At 36.6% G+C, this 22,509-nt stretch overlaps 1 protein-coding gene across 3 annotated transcripts in view; it reads left to right on the top strand.

Annotated features, from left to right (window-relative positions):
• The window catches only part of SV2C (synaptic vesicle glycoprotein 2C), an 89,514-nt gene that overhangs the window by 47,344 nt on the left and 19,661 nt on the right, over positions 1-22,509 (top strand). For all 3 annotated transcript variants that reach the window (XM_015848876.3, XM_085529456.1, XM_015848877.3), the window contains 4 exons: positions 14,545-14,678; positions 16,298-16,387; positions 20,216-20,326; positions 21,831-21,919. In XM_015848876.3, coding sequence (XP_015704362.1) covers positions 14,545-14,678; positions 16,298-16,387; positions 20,216-20,326; positions 21,831-21,919 — 424 coding nt within the window. The remainder of the gene's footprint in view (positions 1-14,544; positions 14,679-16,297; positions 16,388-20,215; positions 20,327-21,830; positions 21,920-22,509) is intronic.

The following is a 22,509-nucleotide window of genomic DNA, read 5'->3' on the forward strand; positions in this document are numbered from 1 at the left end:
AGACTTTGCACTATCTTGTCAAGTTTAAAGCCTTTGTTTTACTGCCTGGAGCTACTCTGCTGAGTATCGGATTGAAGATGCTTCAGTTTTGTGATCGTGATGTGCTGAGCTCATAGGCACTGCAGAGTACACCCAGGTCAAATACTGCTCTGAAACTGAGGAAGGTGTGTTCATACAGTGCTGTATCCTTCTGCAAACACTCCTGGTCAGGTTAATGCTGTCTGTAATCTCCACATCACTTGTGTAACTTGCATGCTTGAGGACTCCCATAGAGCAGCTTTGTCTTTTAGGATTTCTGTGTGGTTTCCCTTGAATATTTTTGATAGAATTAAGCAAAGATAGATCTTTTTCTCCAAATCAGCTTCAGTCCTTCTCATTAATCATATCTCCACCAACCAGTAAGCAAAATGTAATTATAAGCAAAGCATTCACTTCTAAGTCCTATTGATCTAGTTCTCATCTGCTTCTCATCTGAGGAATAAACAATGTCCATTTTTCCTATATGAACACTGAAATTACTCAAAGGCAGGGCATGAAGTTGTAGATACTGAAAAGCAATAAACTGTCATTGAGCATAGTAAAGTTATTCTTAAATGGATAGAAGAATAGCAGACCAGCAGCACTGAGTCATCTTCTTGATATATTTTTTTCTCAGTTTTACAGCTGTATTCCTTTCTTTCCCACTGATTCTTATATAAGACATTTTAAAAGGTCCTAGATTCACAGTTGATATATATTATCTATCTGCCTCTAAGACAACAGTGAGCCTATACCACTTCACCTGTTCAAGATTTAGCTCTATCTTTTCTTGATAAAATGAAATCTAAGCTCAGTGTATGTAACAGTTTATCTGTTTCTGCTCAGGCCGCTCAGGAATGTCTGAAACCAGAGAGAGATTTTAAAAGATGAAATATAGGGAAGCTAACAGTTGCCTTGGCATCAGAGTGTTGTTAAGAGAGGAATCAGGGTGATGTTGTGCTGCAGAGACCACATACTGAAAGATTAATTTCATCTGGAAGGCAAGCAAGTTCCAAGCATTCTTTAAGTCGAGCTGTTGGCTTCTGTTTAAAATTTGAAAATGGATGCAAATTTGTTCAGAGTTCCTTACAGAGGAGTTGAGGTCATGGAGAAGCTATTAGAAGAAACATCTGCAGACAAATGCTTCTAATTGCAGTCAATTAACAAAATCCCAGACCAGGCTGCTGTGAATAAATGGCTTTATGCAGTACTTCAGTCAGGCTCCATAGGAAGGATAATTACCATTTTATAAACCATTTTGTGAGTGCAACTTTAAATTTAGCATAATATTTCAAGGTGGATTACTTCAAAGACAGTCAAATGCATCAAATGTGTATCTCAGTATTCTTTAAAAGACTCATTTCTCAAACAATGAAAAACCTTAACAGTGAGAAATTACATTTCAGTGTAAAATCTTGATAGTGATGTATTACCTTTTTATTACACTAAATTTATGTCTTTGTTCAAGGATAGGAATGAAAAGGACTCACCCAACTTTTTTAGCCATTTTACACCTTTGTTTTAAAAAGTTGCAAAGTTATCGATTATACAAAATACTGCCTTCTATACGCTGTGTTATTTTTTATAAAAACCTAAAATTTTATTGCTGCAGGTCTCAAAACCAAAAATCAAGGAGCGCTAGTTAAAGATTTCCATTTATTAATACTTTCTGTTTTGGTATTGAGGTATTCAGTTGTTTTCAGGCTGCATAGACAGCAGAAACATTCCCTGGGTTCTTTCTGCTTAACAACAAACAGATATTAACATTACTGATTTACCAGTCTTATTGATCTTATGAGAAGTTGAATATGGGGTGGAAAAGAAGTTAGACTGCTAAGGAAGAGAACTGGAGATGACTGGAAGTCTAATCAGGATGGTGCAAATATTGAGGCTTCTACATGTAAACTGCAGTTGAATCTTAGCTTAGTTGGATGCAGCTGCAATGCAGATCTGGAGATGGAGATCTAAAGACTCAGAGTTAAACTCAGAGCATGCTCAGCACCAGGTAGTGTTAATGGAAGAGTTAATCTCAGCTTGCAGTAGACTAAACTGAGGACACAATGGACTAGAATTATTTAGTGGCATTTCAGGAAAAAAAATGAATGAAAATTTTATCTCCCATTTTCTATCTTTCTGTTGGGATTAAAGGTTCCTTAGTAAAAAATGACTGCAACAATATTGGGATTAAAAATCATATTCCAGTGTTGTGCAGTATTCAAGGGTCTATAGGACATGATGATTCTCCAAGAAGCTAAAAAGCAGAAGGATCTTAGTGACCATACATCTTGCAGTTCTGATGAGCAGATCTGGATCCTTCTGAGAGGCAGCAGCTGTGAGGGATTTCAGACACAGAGATTTCAGTCTGGCCTATTTAGGGGATGTCTCAAAATGAAGCCAAGAGGTTGCACTCTTCTGTATGAATGCCATGTAACAATAATTACCCAGTATTAAATATGACATGATATATACTTTAGATAATATAATAAAAGGCAGATTTTTCTGTCATTCAGCATTTATTTTTGTGGAAATTGAAAAGTTAGTGGTGGGCAGTTTTACAGAGACTAGAAGCCAGATCTTTTGCTAAACCATATATATATGGTTTAGCAAATATGCATATATTTATATATATACATAAATATTTTCTCTTTTCCAGAAGTAATCCATCTCAAATCATCTTTTGGATTCTTCTCTAGTTATCAGTTCAGTACTGCATGTTAATATAAAAAATTCTGTGATGATGGTGGAAAAGTTTGAGTCTTAACTTTATTATTAACAGTCTGTAAGAATAGCTGTTACTTACCACATTGCACAGAATAATATCTGTAAAACATGCTTAGTTAGAATTTGTTCAAATCTATACAATTCAAAGTGTCAAAGCTGATAGTGATGCTGTAAATAAGCAGCTGCTACTTAACAGATACTGGTGTTTTCAGATATTTCATGCAGCACTTCTAAGTTCCAAAATGTCCATCAGAGTGGGTCTAAGCACCAGACAAAAAGCTCAATTTCTCTCACACCTATTTCATCAGCTCTTCCCACCATTTCATCAGCAGCAAAGATCCCAAAAGCTTATAAATGTGTTATAAATCATCACTTTGTCTTAGGCAAAGGATCACTGAGTTTCTTCTTCCACTTTTCCTTTGCTGTAGTCCCTAAAGGGGAATTTGATAATCTCCACTGCTGTGCACCCATCCAATCTAAAATACGGGTTGCACTTACATGATTTATAATAAAAAGAGCCATGCTTGACTGATTTCATATTGCTGCATCACTGCAGTGTCTACACCCTAAAGAACTAAGGGGAAAAAAATTCTTTTGTATCTATAGAGATAATTTACTGTGGTTGCTTTTACGTCAACATCTAATCAACATAAACTGAAAACAGGAAGAATGGTTACGTTTGTTCAAAGTTGGAACATCTTGAAATAGGATGCCATCACTAATTTAGATATGCACGAGGGCCATCAATGATGTCTTTCCTAATCTTGCAGAAAGAAAAGAAGAGAAAGACATGATTAGCTGCAAAGGGAAAAGGAACAAATAGCTCATGGGTGATAAGACAAAAAGTAATGACCTGAAATTTTATGCAAGGAGAGGTAGTATGGAAAGGAAGAGCCACTTCCTAATAGTCTGTTAGTTAAACATCTGACTGAAACTCCTATGGAAGTAGTAAAATCTCAGTCACTGAATGTCTTTAAAAAAGAGCAGCTAAATATACTTCGAGAATAACATAGGGGTAATCACTGCTTCTGTCTCGGATCAAGTGGCTGCACTTTGCAGGGGGCAACCTGCATAGACCCCTCCATCCCTGTTTTCAAAGAGCTATTAAATGAATGTGGTTGCTCCAGACAGTAATGGTGAAGGGCAGATAAAGGCAGGAAAAAGAAAGCAAAGACAAAACAAGGAGATAACCTCAGAACATAAAAGAAAGAGAAGACAATCAAAACTAATAATTAAAGAGCAGTATTTGTTATTTCCAAAACACGTGGGAAAATGCTTGTCTATCAGACATTTCTTACTGGCAGCTCCAAAAGAGAGAGAGATTATTCTGTTGAGTGTTCTGGCAGAAAAATTAGTGAAAAGGCATTTTGAAAATCCTGCACTCCTAATTAAAAGGAATATTTATTTATTTTTTCCATTTTTCTAAGACTTTTCCTCCTCCTGTGCCTTTTCATTGAAGCTCAGAACAAACCCAAGCCATAGCAGCAGCCAATTAGTAAAAATCTGAGTCCAAGGCTCCATTTTCTGTTATGCAGTAATTTCTCTGCAGAAGATTTGTTCTCTGCAGATGTCTCACTTTTATTAGTAGTCAAGAACAAAGAGATATGCCAAAGAAAATGTGCAAGGGAATAGCTTCTTGTGTCTTTTCTCAGTAATAAAGAGCCTATTAATGCAAAAAATGTATCTGCAGAATTTTAAAGCAATCTTCTTGGAGGAAACATTTTATGCCCATTTTAAAAGCAGAAGCAGCTCTTTAATTTTACCTTCTTTATACATACTTTTCCTTTGTGATACAACTTCTGGTTTAAGAATCCATTAATCTGTGGGTGCCATAGCCAGTGGAAAATACTGTTGGTCATATAAAAGATGTTGGAGTTTTGTTAATGTTGAATCTGAATTAACTATAATGCTGTAATGCTGCACAAATCGAATAGACCAGACATAAGGGTATCTCCTTTATAATATATAATGCAACACATATACTATATTATGCAATGTCTGTTGGTCTGTTCAGTATTCCACTAAGAGGGAAAATGATCCCCAGTGTGCTGTACTCCTCCATACTTAGTGCATTGTCATTAATTCTGTATCCTGAGGGATGAAACTTTAAAAATCTAAGTTAATTAAAGTGGGTACAAGATAGTTTTAGTGTTAACTTGATTTATCAACTCCTACTCATGTACAGCTCTCATTCTGAAAAAAAAAATTAAAAAAAAATCCTAAGAAATAAGATTATGTTAAATGTGTGTACTTTAAAAAAATAATCTTCATCTTTAGAAACAAGAATGACAGAACACAGCAGAATTTAAAGCAGCCGCTTATGCAAATCCAGCTGGGAAAGCAAAACAGATCTCTTTGTTTATCAGTTTGTTGTTTTCTGTGCCCTAATACATTGTTTGATATGGTCATTTAGATGTTTATATTTGCAAGCCTTAGAAGTTTAAGTAGCTTTTAGCACATCTACTTACTGATCACTAAGGATGCTTATTAGTGAGTTTCAAGTATAACCTTCTGCAGGGCTCGTTAGTTTGACTGTGAAAGAGAAAATTTGTTTATCTGCAGGTTCAGTAAAAGCCTAACAAGATATTCTGTGAGAAAAGAAATTACAGAGCCTTGTTTCTTAAGGGTTTCTGGCCATCCCTAAGTGATCCTTATTAGTTCCTTTCTCTGTACCCCTCATTTGTGAGGAATATCACAGAATCACAGACTGGCTGAGGTTGACAGGGACTTCTGGGTCCATCTGGTGCAACTCCTGCTCAGATGGAGCTACACAGAGCCCTCATCCATGCATCTTCTAAAGATCTCTGAAGGGGTGACCCCCCAGCCTCTGGGCAACCTTTGTCAGTGTTCCTACATCTGCACAGCACATAGTTCCTGACATTAACAGGGAATCTCCTGTGTTCCAGTTTGTGCTCATTACCTCTTGCCCTGGCCATCACTGAAAAAAGCCTGCCACCATCTTCCTAGAACCCTCCCTTCAGATATTTACAGTTATCCCCCTGAGCCTCCTCTTCTCAAGGAAGAACAGTCCTAGCTCTCTGAGCCTTTCATCATAGGAGAGGTACTCCGTTGCCTTCATCATCTTGTTGGCCCTGTGTAGGATTCTCACCAGTAGTTCCACATCTATCTTCTGCCAAGGAGCTTGGAACTGGGACACAATAGTCTTGGTCTCATAAGTGCTGAGTAGAGTTGCAGCTTTCCATATCCTCCCCCCAGTGACTTGTGCATTATAGCCTCCTATAGGGCTGCACTGAAAGTAACGCCTCCTATTTTATTATGTCAACCCACAATATCAGAGGCAGGTGTTGATTGGTATGGCAGTAGAGGTTGAGCCTTCCCACCAATATCCCATTACATTTTGTTGCCACATGACAGTTGGCAGCAGAGGGGCAGTCTCACAAAACAGCATCTGACATGGAAGTGTGTATGAAGTAAAGGTGTGGCACTGAATTCCTCCAAGCAGGGAAAATGGCACCCACTGACATTCACTGACACCGAGTCTTTCTGAAAACTAGTCAAACTATAAACTGATGTATAATATGATGTATCACATAGTGTTATTGAGTTCTTTGTTGTAGATTCCACAGCAATACATGGGAGGCATTACTTTCATGGTAACTTATGTATTATTCATTGTTTATTTAATCATGGAATCACCAAGGCTGGAAAAAGCCTCCAAGATCATCAAGTCCAACCAATATACTGTAGTGTTCTTGATCCCTTTTGTAGTTACATTTGAAACACTTCAACTGCCTCTTGTAAGCAAAAATCTCTTCCTCACTGTGGACAAACAGGACAGATTGCAACTGGAAGTCACTATTATTGATTTTGTGTTGGCAAATAATAATGTATTGAAAGACACTGAGCAAAGTTTGAACTTGGGTCCTCTGACACGTAGTATAGTAGGTACAGAAATATCCATGTATTCAGTTGATCAGGTTAGAAGATGTGAGCATGTGCATTTGGTCACATCATTAAATTACATAAACTGACTACATAGTCTGTCTGTCTCTCTTAGCAATATGATATTGTTCCTTATTTATTTGCTTGAAATTAAGATTTAAAAAGATAGTAAAAGATAAATAGCAAAATAGGAAATCAGACTACAGTCACAGCACTGAAATGGCTGTGGAAACAACCAACACACAAGGATGTTTTTGTGCAGTAAATTCCAAAACAAATGAAATTTAACAAGGTTACATTTTGAAAGATCTCCCTGAATTGTGTGGATGCTGTGTTATTACACTGCGGCAGAATGCAGAAGATGAAAGGCGCATCACTGGTAAATGATCCATCCTTTCCCTGTTCTTCAGAAAATGCTGCAGCATTTCAATGATTGCTTTGTTTGTAAAAGTTAGACTAGATAAATAGGCCCCATTGTCTTTTCATGAACTGCAGTGTTTTATTGTGCCTTTTTTTCTGACTGTCCTTTTTGATTAATTGCTTCTCTTTTCTTGTTCACCATGAGCCCATCGTTTAAATATCCTTAGTCCAGATGCACATAAATCACTGGAAGTCCCAGACCAGGACAGGAGCACTTACATTTTCAATTAGCTTCTGCACTTAACAGCTGTTATTAACAGTGTCTGCAACAACTTCTCACACCAAATGCTTAGCTTTATGACAGTTCTTACAACTCCACAGTAAAATAATCCCATGGTTTGAACCATATTTTTCTCTGATTGCATATATATCAAATGTGTATTTGAAACCATTGTGGCTTTGCCCTCATTTTGTGAGATAGGGTGCAGATGGCACCATAGAAAAGCGCAAAGAGATTATCAAATGTGTTTTCCCTATTGGTAGGGCAAAGTCACCATTCATCAACAGTGTAAACAGATTTTGTCACAGGCAAAAATTTCAGACTACTTCACAGGGCATTTAGCCATTTTACACTGTTAGATTTTATCATCTGTTGGCAATTTGCTCTATCAGTACTCACAGGTACCATGTATCAAATTTCATATGCAATCTGTTTATCAATTATTAATTGGGTATAGTAAAATAAAGGAATGGAAAATACTAATGTAGAAATGTAGAGGTAGAAATCAACAAGAAATCAAAAGTGAGATCCTACAAACAAAATCTGAAAGCTCTTCCTAGTGCCATATGATTTCACGGGCTCAGGATGCATACTGACCACAGTGTTCTTAAACTCTGACAGCAGCTTCTTGTAAATGTGCACTCATTGTTTTTCCTTTTAACATCAGTTGAATCTGCTTGATCTGTGGTCTCTGGAAAACATGACAGAGCTCTTTCTTTTTAGACAGACAAGCATACAAGTTACAGGGGTGATTGAATACTGTGGTTGCCAAAGCTGTTCTCAGAGTTGTCTCTAGCAGATTTTACCTCTTTGTTCTGAGGGTTGTAAAGTTCTGTAAGTGAGCAGCTGCACAGAGCCACACTCAAGCAAGGACTTTGCAGAATTACATGAGTGCATAAATCTCCCGGGCCACAGACTCAGTCAGCCAAACAGCCAGATCAATTATGTGCCACAGTGCTTGTGATGAGATTTCTGATGGTATCAGCACAACATTAACCCTTAGTGGCCTAGAACTCTGTGTTGTGTTTTATTTTCTATTCATTGTTTCTTTTCATGTTTTGGTTGTTGTTTGTTTGTTTATGTGAAGTGTGTGACTATTTAGAAGATACTGGAGGGAAATCAACCTTTTATGCAGACAGACAGTGATAGGACAGGAGAGAATGGTTTTAAACTAAAGGAGGAAAAGTGTGGATTAGATGTCAGGGGGAAGTTCTTCTCTGAGAGGGTAGTGAGGCAATGATACTGGCTGCCTAGAGAAGTTGTAGATGCCCCAACCCTGGAGGTGTTTAAGGCCAGGTTGGATGGGGCCCTGGGCAATCTGATCTAGCACTTGATCTAGTGCTTGGCAACCCTTGGATTTTACTGATCCTTGAAGTCTCTTCCAACCCATCTTTAAGTAAAAAAAAAAAAAAAGCCAATTCAGATGTAGAAATTTAACAACAAAAATTAACAAAAGCAACCATCTATAGGAAAATTCAGCTCTTTAGTTTTTGATGGAACATCACAGCTCTTTTCTTGCCTTGCATCTGAACAGTGGGCAAAGTTTGACCAGTGTCAATCTACATTAATTCTCTGAATTTCCCTTAATAGGAGTTGTTACTTAATTCTCTAGTATCATATCCAGCAATCTCTGCCATTTCAGAGATTAATTTTTTGCCTGTATTTTCTCTTGTGAGTCACAGCACCTTGATCCACCTAGGCCATGGGATTACTGCAGTCCATACTCCCAGTGATTTATCAGCTTCCTTCTGCTCTTCCTTCTCTTCCCATCCACCTGGCCCCACCCCAACCTTGTTAGGTGTTCTAATAAAAGCTACTTTTTATGCATTTTGTATCAAGCTTATCACAGCTGTGTTTGTATTTCCATGGCAAGGAAACAGAAACCTTTTCTGTTCATAGCTTTGGATTCTACACAGACTATATGGATTCAAGTGAAAGGCTGACTTATCATGAAAAAACTTCAATTAACTTTAGGCATGTATCTCATTTTTGTATGAAGTATACACTAACATTCTCCTCAGAGAAAAGTAATTGACTAAGCAGCATTAGAGCAGGTATTAAAATCATTAAAAATTGAGTTATTGATGTCACTATTTAGAAGTACGGAATCTGGAAGCCTGCAGCACCATGCGCTGGATAGAGGTGTCTGATGTTATTAGATAGCAGGTGATTTTCTAGGTGAGGTCAGCACTGCTTGCAGCTGACCTAGTGCTTATTTAAATGGCAGATAATGTAGCCAAAGAGATTGGAGACCTAATAATCTCAGGTCTGCAGATGCCAATGCAGGCAAATGATGAGTGTCAGGAGCTGACAACTGCCTGCTCTGTGGGAGAAGGAATGTGTAATTAAAAAAATGCCTTGTTCCTTTTAATCACAGCTTCAATTGTAAGCAGAAGAAGTCTGAGTTTAATATATGGCAAAATACATCCATTTAACAACATTACTTTCTTCTTTCATTGAACTGTTGATCCTTATGTCTGTAAGGGACTAATAGCATTAGCTTGAAAGACAGATGTGAGTGACAATTATAGTCTTTCAGATACAGCTCTGTCAAGGTAACTCAATCATGGCCTGACACACTTTGGTTATTTTATTTCCTGAATTCTTCTGCAAAAATTAACTGCTGAGTCAGTGGGTTTAACAAATATCTGTCAATAGAGGCTAAAAATATCACTGCATTTCCCGAGGGATATTAATAATCTAATCACATGAAAGACAAGAGTTCTACTTTGTGCTGCTGGAATTTCACATCAATACAATTAAAGAATAATTATGAAAACATTATTTCTGCTTTAGTTAGAGACAGTGTATTTCACTCAGGCTTGTGAAGGTATCTAGAAGATTCCTCAGGTATGTCACTTAGATGAACTCACTTTTTTTTTTTCACTTTCAGCGATGTTCTTACCATTATTCCAATCAGTACCACTAAAATATTTGTGTTCAAATTCTGGGTATCACTCACAGCTAAGTTTAGCAGTATCACGACACACTAAATTTAAGTTCAGCGGTAGAGCATTTCAGTTCTGCCAGATGTAGAAAATCCAGTCATTTTTGTTAGGTTGATTTAACTTAGATGTTGGAAATGCTCAGTAAGCAAGCAAATAAACAAACAAACAAACAAATGAGCATTTATGCATTTTTAATTACTGTATTGTGTGCAGTAACACTGCCGCCAAGTGGCACTTCAGATCAATCACACACTTACTGGAAATGTTTCCACTTTTAAAAATATTAAAATTCAACCCATATGACCTGGCTGTGGAGAATAAGCGTGTTTGAAAACAGAAACAAGCTGTAAGATCTCTACATTCATTTAGGTTTTCTTTGCCCATGGAAGTATTTTTGAAAGGTGCTTTACAGCTTTGTTCCTCTGGCATTCTGAAACTCTTTGCTAGACATTATTTATTCAGTCTGTAAGCACACGTTTCTTTGTTGGTTTGTTTTTTCATTGCTCACATTGCACTTAAATGATTTGCTTGGTTAACAAGTTCCCTTTCAGCCCTCATTTTGGAAAGTTAAGTAGACTATGTCCTTTTATCTGCCCTCATTATGTACAGTACATCATCACCTAACCACTGTAGAAAACTACACCTAGAAGACAATACTAGCAATATAAATTGAAAAAAATCAACATAACACAGACAAGCTTATTCCTATGTTTATGCAAAGTATCCATGACAAAAATGCCTCTTTCTTTTGGAGCAAGAACTGATTTACAATATCCTTTTAACTTATTAATATTATGAAGCAGATGAAATACTGTTAGGAAAAAGGTTTTGTTGAAATTCAACTTCAGACAGAAACCAGTGACTGTAATTGATAGCAGCTTGTACATTTTGCTTTTGCTCTGCTGTATTCTGCTGTGGCTCTGTAATCAGTAATTGCCATGTCTGTGATTCACTCCATCCCTTTCAGTAATCAGTACAGCAAGAACACAGTATTCAGCAAGAAGGCTGGTGCAGTGGCTTCATATTTCATCACTGCAGATTTTACATTGCTCTACAGCAAACTTTTCCCAAGATGCATCTGGGCCAAGAGTTTCAGCAATTCATAAAATATTGGAACTTGGCACTGTTTTTAAGATTAATGGCCTTGGAACACAGCATAGCCAGGGAGCAAAGGTGAAGCTGAGCTCTGGGCTGCCGTGCAGAGCTCTGAATGCAGCTGACTAGAGCTCCTCCATCTTTGCTATTCTATCTCAAATCAGGGAAGGGGAAGGCAAATTGAGTTACAGTTACTCATATTCTTTTTGTTTCAAGACTCATAGACAGTGGTTATAAGAGCCATGTTGAGAGCTGAATTCAGAATTACTATAATGGCTCCATTTTCCTTATTAGCTCATGACCCCAGAAAATGGTATGGTCGACATAAGAATAAATCTGTGCTTGCTCTGCATTTACAATTCATGTTTGTTCTGCTCTTTTACCAGGTGGTGGAGGAATAAGTAGGAGGACAGTTCAAGATAGATGTGTTGCAGGAGTTTTTCTACCAATTCTTGTAATTCTCACGTTCACTGTTACCACTAGTTCTGCAGACAAAATAAATCTTGAGATTAACTGCAGCATCTAATAGAAAGAGAAGAAGATGTAATAAGAGCAACAGAAACTATGATTAACATTTCACTTAAGCACTCAGACATTTCAAGGAGTAAAAATATGTCTTGCAAGTGGTGAAGATGACAGCGGCATACACAGTGCAGCCGTTGTTTTTAATTAAAGACAATGCAGCTCACTTACTTTAAGAAATCACACCTTGAAATATAATAGGACTGGCTACAGAGATACTGCTGTTGTTTTACAACATGTTTAAAACCAGCATAAAATTTTTTACATGGAATTTCTATTTAGGAAGTTAAATCTCTCAAAATATAAACCAGAGTGGTAAAAAGCAGACAGGGAAATTATTGTACTATCTGTGAGTATTGTGGGGTGGTCTAAATGACAATAGACATTATTTTAACTGTGTTTCTCTAAGAGATGAAAATCCCACTTCTGTTGTCTCTTTTCTAGAAGTTGCACTGCTGCCTGACTTGTCTGGCTGAAAATTAACAAAACCAAAGGAAATAGTTTTAAAATCAGAGGGTTTTGTAATTTAGCTTGACATATATAATTAACATAATTCTAAAGACCATAATAGAAGATGGAACTTTGGTGGAGGAAAGCTATGTCAGTCTGGAGCCTTCCTTATAAAAAAAGTAAAATGGCAGCCAGTGGTCATCACCAATATTGTTGCTGATTTCACTTCTGTCTTCTGGGGCTAAATGAGGCTGCAAATAAATCTTTTGAGACTCATAAAATTTGTAATAAATAAGAAAAAATATGTTCACAACTTTACAGCTCAGTTTCATTGAGCTGTTGATAAAGGGCAAAAATACACTATGGGTACAAGTACTTCAATCAGAGAACTGATCTTTTTCTAAGAATGAATTTATGATCCAGAACATGAGATCTTTAAATCCCAAAATATACTGTGTTCATTGCAGATTAATACTTCATTTAAAGAAGTATTTAATAAGACATTTTGTACTATGTTGTACCAGTTGTTTACTGATATCCAGTCTGATGTAATTTACTGTGTACTTCCTTCAGAAAGAATCAGTTAGCAAATAAGTATATCAGATAAATCCATCATTAGGACCTTCATTAGCCAGTATTCCATTTTCTTCTGGTAACCACTTCAATCACTATAATTATTCTTATCTTCCACTCTACTTTTAATAAGCTTTTCTTCAATATTTTGCCTGAAATAATCTACAGTATTGAACCCAGACTGAAGATAATTACCTAAATAATGTTTTTATTTTTCTTAAGATATGCATTTTTTTATTTCTTAAAATTCTACCATTTCAATAGTCCAGTTCATGCAATTAGATGTTTTATTAAAAAGCTGAACTATAAATCCTGAGGTTTCATGCGTTTTTCTTGTATTTCTTTTTTGCTTTCTTAGTAGTCCACACTCATGTCTATTTCAAGATCCATTTCTCAGATGAGATGTTCTCTCATGTCATCATTTTTTTTTCTTAAGCTCTTTACATAAATTACAGATTGTCTTCTTTGCTGTTAAGTTCATTGATGTTGCATAGAAGTTTAAATAATAATTTATTATTTTTATTCCTGTACATCCAGTTAAGAGGTGGAGGACATTTTACTTGCAGCAGAGTTGGAGGAATTGTCTAGAGCTCTGGGAAAAAAAAAAAAAAAAAGGATTAGAAATTAGGCATTAAAAATGTCTTATATTTTGCACTATATTACATTCCGTGACAGTGTTATAAAGAGCACTGAAATTGGCTCTTTGTAGAGAATAGCCACTAAAATAGATACAGTTGCAAAGGTTAAAATTTCACTTGCTGTGTCTTGTTTTGCAAGGTTTAAAAACTATTCCCATGGTATTCATCTTTATAGAATAGCATAGTGAGTACCACAACAAAAGTAACTCTCAAAACTCCAAATTCTGATCATCCACACCTAAGGGAACCAGTGGCCTCAACCATATGTACAACTCAAAAAATGGAAACATTAATTCAGAAATAGATTCACACACACACTGACAAAATAAATAAAAGAAATCAGATATAAACATATGCCAGTATTTCTGTACTGAGTTAGTACTGAATTACAAGATACCAATCTGAAGGTCCCAGAGCATAAATTTTGTGAGCAATTTACTCTGATTTAGAGCTTCTGCTTCTAGCAGCCTAAAGTCATACTGCTGTAGATTTTTTTTGCACTGTTTCTTGAATACTTTTCACACATTTATGCTGTTCTTTCTTTTTTCACTGATTCCTAATGACTTACTATGAGAATTCAGTGCCCAATATTCATTAATATTTATAATGGCTTCAAAGAGGAAGATTTTAAGAAGCCAAATAGGTTTTGATTTTGTCAGTAAAAGATAATAATTTTTTTAAGTGTCTCATTTAGTAGACACACTGATGAAACATTCAGAGTTACAAAAATCAATAAAATATATCCTCTTAGTATTTTTAAGAGATTTTTAATTCTCCCTTATTCCACTATTCAAGCAAAACTACTTGTCTGTATGTTAAGTCTTACTTATGATCACGGCATCCCTTTTTCCTTACCATGACTACTTCCATACAGGTTTTACCAAGAAACATAACATAGACTACCTCATCCTCATTCTGCATTGCATGGATGTTTTCCATGTTGACATGGAAAAGATTGAAATTCAAAGTGTAAGATTACTTGTGAAATCATTTATATGTGTGAAAATAGAATATTCTTGAATTTCTTCTTTCTTAGGATGGAGTTTCAGCATGGGATCTGCTTATCAGTTTCACAGCTGGCGAGTATTTGTGATCGTCTGTGCATTGCCCTGTGTCTCTTCGGTGGTAGCCCTCACCTTTATGCCAGAAAGTCCACGGTTCTTGTTGGAGGTATAACTTTCAACATGGTTTTTTTGGGCTTCAATGAAAACTATTTCTGTGTTTACATTTGGCAAGAGACACAAAAGAAAAGCATCTTTAATTATATCAGTAGCAAAAGGAAGATTAGGCAAAACCTGGGCCTGCTGCTGAGTGAGATGCATTGGTAACAGAGGACACTGAAAAGGCAGAGTTACTGAAGGACTTCGTTGCTTTAGTTAAGACTGCCTAGCAGGAATCCCAGTAGCCTGGAGGTAAGAGAGAGTCTGAGAAAAGGAAGAATTCCCCTTGGTCTCAGAGAATTTGGTTTTAGGTTGTCTAGGCAAACTCAATGCACACAAATCCATGGGACTCAATGGAATCTAACCATGACTGCAGTGTGACCTGTTTACCAAACCACTGTCTAGCATCTATGGAGAACAGGATGTGTTCTTAAAGACTGGAGGAATGCCAGTGTCACTCCAGTCTTCAAAAAGGGTAAGAAGGAGGAGGTGGAATTCTACAGGCCATTTAGCCTCACTTCTGTTCCTGGAAAGGTATTGGAGCAGCTAATTCTGGGTGTCACCTCCAAGTAAGTGGAAGTAAAGGAGGTTATCAGGAGTAGTCAGCATGGATTCATCAAGGGAAAATCATGCACCATCAATCAGATAGCTTTCTATGAAGTCATGAGTGTCTCTCCCTTCAAGGAGAGCAGTGGGTGTTGTGTACCTTGACTTCAGCAAGGCTTTTAACACTACCTCCCATAATATCCTTGTACATAAGCTTAGAAAGTGTGGGATAGGTGAGCAGATAGTGAGGTGGATTGAGAACTGCCTGACTGGCAGAGCTCAGAGGGTTGTGATCAGTGGCACATAGTCTAGTTGGAGGCTTGTAGTTAGCAGTGTTCTGCAGGTGTTGATACTGGCTCTGGTGCTGTGTAACATCTTCGTCAGTGACATGGATGAAGGGACAGAGCGCAGCCACAGCACATTTCGTGATGATGCAAAGCTGGGAGGAGTGACTGACACACCAGAAGGCTGTGCTGCCATTCAGTGAGATATGGGCAGGCTGGAATGTTGGGTAAAGAGGAACCTTTTGAGGTTCAACAATGACAGCTGAGGGCCACGAGATGACGAGTAGCCTGAGGCATCTCCCTTCTGTGGAGAGGATGAGTGAGCTGGGAATGCTCAGCCTGGAGGAGACTGAGAGGGGATCTTATCAATGCTTAGATATATCTGAAGGATGGGTATCAAGTGGATGGGGCCACATTCTTTTCAGTAGTGCCCAGGAACAGGACAATGTACAGTGGGCACAAACTGGAAAACAGGAATTTGCCTCTGAATATGAGAAAAGTTTCTTTACTTTGAAGGTGACAGAGCACTGTGAGAGGCTGCCCAGAGAGGCTGTGGAGTCTCGTCTAGAAAGACTCTAAACCCACCTGGATGCTTTCCTATTCAAACTAATTTAGGGAAACTGCTTTAGCAGGCAGTTGTACTAGATAATCTCCAGAGATCTTTTCAAGCCCGTACTATTCTGTTATTCTCTGATTCTCTGGTTGTGTTTATACATTAACATCTGTATAACAAGCAATAAGATTGTTCAGTGGCTATCTGAATGTATGTTTTATTTAAATGCTTTCATCCAATGTTTAGATTGGAAAACATGATGAGGCTTGGATGATTCTCAAGCAGATACATGACACAAACATGCGAGCTCGTGGTCAGCCTGAGAAAGTCTTCACAGTGAGTATTATTACACTTAATGTTCACCACCGAGCATATCAACTGGTGAGATCTTGAGTGCTTAAGCAATCAACATTATTACACTGCATGGCAAAGCAAATAATTTTCACTGTAAATATCTAAGTATAGGAAATGAGTTCCTATGAAATTGTTACACATTCAGCAGATTTTAAGATCTCAGCCTTTGGCCAGCATTTTCTTGAGCATGCGAACTCATAGTTGGATAGATTTCTCTGTTGCATGGGGATAATAAATAGACTTCAGTTGTAATGTCTATCATGTTTAATAATAACAGTAGAAAAATGTGGAAGTCTAAATCAGCTAGTACTTCTTTTTCTGAGATTCTTTTTTTTTTTTTTCATTTTTACCAGCTAAAATATATATTTTTTTAATTTACTGTCATTATTTTGAGATACTGTTTTTACAGATGTTTAATTTTCTCAAAATATCTTTTTATTCCTTTATATTTCATTCCTCTTCCAGGGGCTTTATTCTTACATTAATGCACATACAATTCAATTAAGAAATCCTATTATAGGTTCTGCATTTGCAGGCAGTCTGAGGAATGACCATGTGGCCACATGATTTTACTCCACTAACACTTGCAATTTATTGTCTCAGATGTAGTTACATTTAATTATTATTTTTTTTCCCACAAGGAAACTCAAGAATTCCACCTGAAGGAATGCTAGTTAGCATATCTATCATGTTACAACAGCATTTACTGGTACACCAGTGACCTAGCCCTAATACTATCCAACATATTATTTGTCTTTACTCTTATTGTACACTTAGGGTGTAATTTCACATTTGATTTGTGCTGATCTGAGGTGCTTTTGAAGGTATTTCTGCTCTCAAGTCACCTTTTCAGTTTCTTCTGCCAGCATGGCTATTCACTGATTCATTGCCAAGCCTGTCAGTCATAGCTTAAATCCTATCCACCACTCAGAGTATTAGTTTAGGCACAGGGAAGAAGACAGCAATGTGCTGGGACAAAAAATGTGAGAAACGATCAGCTGTAGCATCACATCACTATTGGGATTTTTGCCAGTTTCTGCCATGACCATAGAGAAAACACAATAACAAAGAGCTGATTAGAAACCACGCAAAGCATGTCAGGGTTACACACTGACAGAAGTCCCTACACACCCTAATGTAGGCTTATAATATGATTAGAAAATGCATCATTGTTTCCTCATTGAACAATTATTAGCACCTTATCATGTTAAGCCCACAGCACAAAGAACTTCAGATATCCTTTTAGTGTATCTCTCTCTTTCCCTTTCTCTCTTTGATTTAAATAAGAACTGGCTACTGTGACATTTTATGTTGTAAATTTTTTCTCTAAGCTCCCCTGAGCTCCACAGCTTCATCCAGTTTAGGTAAATATCAGTGTATAACTTAATTGTTAGCTTTTTCCTCTGATTTCTGACAACAGTTACACCAAGCAGATAAACTTTGATTGTATGCTTTCTACTCCAACAGCAGGTGTAACTTGAACATTACTGTAATTTTAGGGTGCTTTTGTTTGACTTGTTTTCCTGCATCATATTGATATAATCTTTTTTGAGAAGCTTTATTTTTTCCCCACAAGTCTTGTTTATTCTTGTTACTTATCCTATTGAGGAATTTACCTTCAAGCCTTTAGAACAGAAATGCATCAGTTGACGAGCAATTGGTTTAAGAGTTAGAAATTCCAAATTAGATACAGTCTAATGATAAATCGTGAAAGTTGTGGAAATGGTAGCTCAAAATACTTTCAAAAATGCATTCTGAGAAGAAACAAAGTTCAAGTAAGTTGTTAAGCCTTCATATAGATGCTAAAACTCCTCCCTGTGTCCATAAAATATATGATACTTAGTTAATTGCTTTAAAGGGTAAAGTAAAAACAAATAAATAAATGAATAAATAAAAATCCTTCTACCTCAGAAACAAAAATTCTCTCCATTCTTTCACTGCTGTGTATAAAAAATCTTTCAGTTTTCCTGTGAATATTTTCCTTCTCAGGAATTTTAAACATTTTGTATTTCTACTCATTGCTATTGAACAGAGGATCTCTTTTCATTTAAATAGGTATTCACACCCACCCTTTCCTCCCCCTTCTCCCCCCACATTCTTCATCCCTCATATACTGACAGCTAAATTTGCATGGTCCAGATGGACCATTGTCCAGATTCTATAGAAGCTTTTTTGTGTGTTAAAGGACCGTCAAGGCCATGGGCTTTTTGTTCCTAATCACACGTAGTGGTCCTGGACATGTATAATTTCCCCAGCCTTTACTGCTTCAAACAAATCAGGTGGCCTGGATGCTGAAAAGGCTGAAGCTCAGCTGCTTGCTCATGAAGTATTCTCACTCAGAGAGTATTATTCAAAATGCTTTTTCTACTCACAGAGATGTAGCATGAAAATGTTTGAGGAAGTCTGTTTGCACAAGGGTTTTGATAATATTAAAGGACTCAACTCTAAATCTAGTCTAATCCTTTTGCATAAAATATTTAATAAAAACTCTAAAAATCTAAGATCAAATATATGATAGAGACAGAATTATTGCTATTGAAAAGGGCATGATGAGAAGGTTACAGGTTTTGGATATCATAGGTCAGCAAGACAGTAAACTTTTTTATTTCAGAAATTAGGTTGGTTACAGGTAAAATTGCTTAGCAAGCTTTGTTTTGTATCCGTTAATGGGATGAGGCTGCTGGTCCTTCTTAAACATAGTATATCTGTAAAACAGTAGGCTGAAAACTAGACCCTTACCATCAATGCCACTATACCTTGGTTCCCTGTAGCCCACTCTGATACATCTGTGGGTGGTGTCCTCATTTTGTTAAGAAACAGGATCTGTTTTGGCTGCCAGAAACAGCAGCTGAAAATTGAATATCGCATCTGTTGGTCCTTCCTTTCTCATATGTCTGTCACTTTCCCCATTTTATGGATTTTCTTTCTATCCTCTTTCTGTTCATCTTTATTTTAAATAAACTATGGATGAATACACTGTTTTGCTATTACTGGGATGACAGAGGAAACTAAAACTATACAATAATATATTTATTAGGTCAAGGAGGAGATAAGACTATATTAAACTTTTTTATTCTCCTACACTTCATTATGCAAGAGAAAATTAGCATTGTAAGCAGCATTACATTCTCGGTCACTGGTATTTCTATATTTTTCCTTTATGTTTGCTAATTTCAATTTAGGTGTAGGAGATGATTGTTCATAAAAGGAATAATATGCACAGTTCCAGCCCATTACATCTAATTTTTTCTTTCCTCCTTAAAAAAGGATCATTGAAGCCTACACCCGAAAGACAAAGAGAGTTCCCTGTCTGCTGCTACAGGAAATAAGAACAAAAGAAAAACACTATTGAACTATTAATTCTTGATATTTTAAAGCTTCTTTAGTCATTACTGCATAGTTAATCAATAGACTTTCAGTGATGTGTTAATGGCAAGTCAGAAAATGTATCAAACTCTGGATGTGCTCAGTTGAAGGTTTAAATAATGTTTTATCCTTCATGGCATATATAGATAAATGCAGCAAAACTTGAGCAAAGCCTCACAGTAATATGTTGTTTCAGTCAAAGGAAAAGGATTTCCTGCATGGTTTGAAAGTAGAGCGTTTTCAATGTAGTTCCCTTCATAATGAATTTTGTTATTAAAGTGTGCATGCTCTTTCATATTTCTAAAACATTCCTAATCTAAACACTGGCTTAATACCTGTTCATTTTTAGTTTATGGGATTTATTAAAACCCTCTAATACTCCTCAATATTCAGTTCAGTGCTTCAAGAAAATGCAAATATTTGCTGTTCTTCTTCTATTTCTAGGTTAACAGAATTAAAACTCCAAAGCAGATAGATGAGCTCATAGAAATAGAGAGTGATACAGGAACTTGGTACAGGAGGTGTTTTGTTAGAATTCGCACAGAGCTATATGGTGTAAGTAACAACATCTTTATTTATTATGAAATTACCTTTTATAATTAGCATTCGGAAATGCAAAAAGAATTTGAACTAATGCTTCCAATAACTGCAATTCTATGTTTTCCACGCAAGTCAGTAACTAGTGTAAGATTCTAGCTTCCTGGGCCAGAAAAGGCATAGATGAACCACAGGTGGTGGTGGAGAAAAAAATGAGAGGACAAAAATGTTGCACTGGCCTTTACAGAAGTGATGGCTGACATTTGCTCAGTCTCCACAATATAATTTTTGCTGAAAATAAATATCTACATGTGTGAAGAGGTGAAATGTGATGAAATTAACAGTCTCTACCTACAAATGGTAAAGTCACAAATAACCTGTGTAAATGGATGTCCATAAGGCCTTATAAGCAACAGAATATGCATATATTTTAAATACATCCCATATTTTTCAAGAAAACTACATTAGAGGTAATTCAAAGAGATTAATACATACCCATTGAGATTGTGCTCCACTTTTTTCTCATTAAAAAAACAAAAACAAAAAACAACAACAACAACAAAAAAACCACATAATAAAATTAAAAATCCTCATCATTGAAAAAGTTTAAAAAGTTTTTCACAGCTGTTAAAATCTGGCATCCTAAAGCTTCCAAGAGCTCTAGTGAAGCATTGTAAACTAAGTTTTGTTATATATTTCAAATCAAGCTGCTTTGCTTGGAAAAGATGACATTTTCCATATGAATAACAATGTAAAACTACATGGGAAGTATCTACTTTTAAACTTACTTGTTCAGGAATTTAATATTTCTATATAGAAATATTTTGTTTTGTTTAGTTTTACTAAAACAGCTTTAAAGGAATTGCGCCTTTACTGTTTCACATCCTTGTTATATTATTGCACTAGCCCCTGGGCAAGAGTGTCTTCCCTGGTGTGTGATATATACTAAAAATTCCTAAAATAAAGTGCCTCTTGTCTTGAAGAGGGTGACATTTTTGGGAGAGGAAGAGGAAAACACCGTTATCAGTCAGCCCTATTGTAATGTTTCTGACCTTGTGGTACTCCTAGCTTTTCCTCATATGATTAAAATACCATTTTCTATCTGTGGTAGGTTATGACAGATCATACTTGAGCTGAGTCCCTGTTGAACTACTGAAGATAGTTTCTCTCAACTTAAAGCTGGGAAATGAGAAGGAAACATTCCTAAGACACACTTCGGCTAGTTTATTTAAGATAGTGAATGAAGCTACCTAAAGGATAGCTAAGTTCTACATAGTCAGAGAATAACTGAATCAATGGACAAGGTGAAAAGAAACCAGAATGGCATAGAATGTACACAGCCTGGTAATAGCCAGAGGACAGTGTGCTTGTAACAGAAGTACAGCTATCAGTTCTGTATCAAGGTCATCTGCTCTCACTGATTCCCTGAGAAAGCAAGCAAATCAGAATAAAAAACTTGTACTATTTAACAAAACTACTCAAAATACAATTTAAAATGAGTGGATATCCTACTGCTTTTCAGATCTGGTTGACTTTCATGAGATGCTTCAACTACCCAGTAAAGGATAATACGATCAAGCTCACAATTGTATGGTTCACCCTCTCTTTTGGGTAAGAATGGTTGAGATCCTGAATCATTATTTATGGACTTGACAGAAGAATTGTCATCTGTATGCAAATCTCTTCAGATTACTATTATTGTTTGAAAAACCCTTATTCAGTAACTTTACAAAAAATGTTATTATGTAGTCTATTCCTGATAATAAACCAGACTCAGAGAATATCTGTCTTAGAACACTGGCATCTTCTGGCATTTGAGATCTTTCAGTATTTTTATTCAGGTAATCAGCAAGCACAGAAGAACTGTGATTGTTTCAACATTTTAAAAATATGAACCTGGTGCCCTAACTTGAAAATAAGTTCATATTCTTTAGGTTAGTTTTCAGGGATTCTTCAGGTTAGGTCTGCAGTTTACAAAGGGTGGGGGTTTCACTCGATGATCTCCAGAGGTCCTTTCAACCTTCAGTTCTGTGAAGAGCTTTATTCTTCATGTTTGGATGCCCATAGGACTTCCTGGTCTTTTCCATGGCAGTGCCTAGCATCTGAGCTCTTCTTACCTCCCCAGCAAGAAGCAGGACAAGTGGTGACACCACCCACTGGGACAGAAACAGATAGAGGGATACGGATGGGAACAGGGAAAA

The sequence above is a fragment of the Coturnix japonica genome, chromosome Z (genome assembly GCF_054131305.1).
Source record: "Coturnix japonica strain WE chromosome Z, WE-NBRP24, whole genome shotgun sequence".
Classification (NCBI taxonomy): domain Eukaryota; kingdom Metazoa; phylum Chordata; class Aves; order Galliformes; family Phasianidae; genus Coturnix; species Coturnix japonica.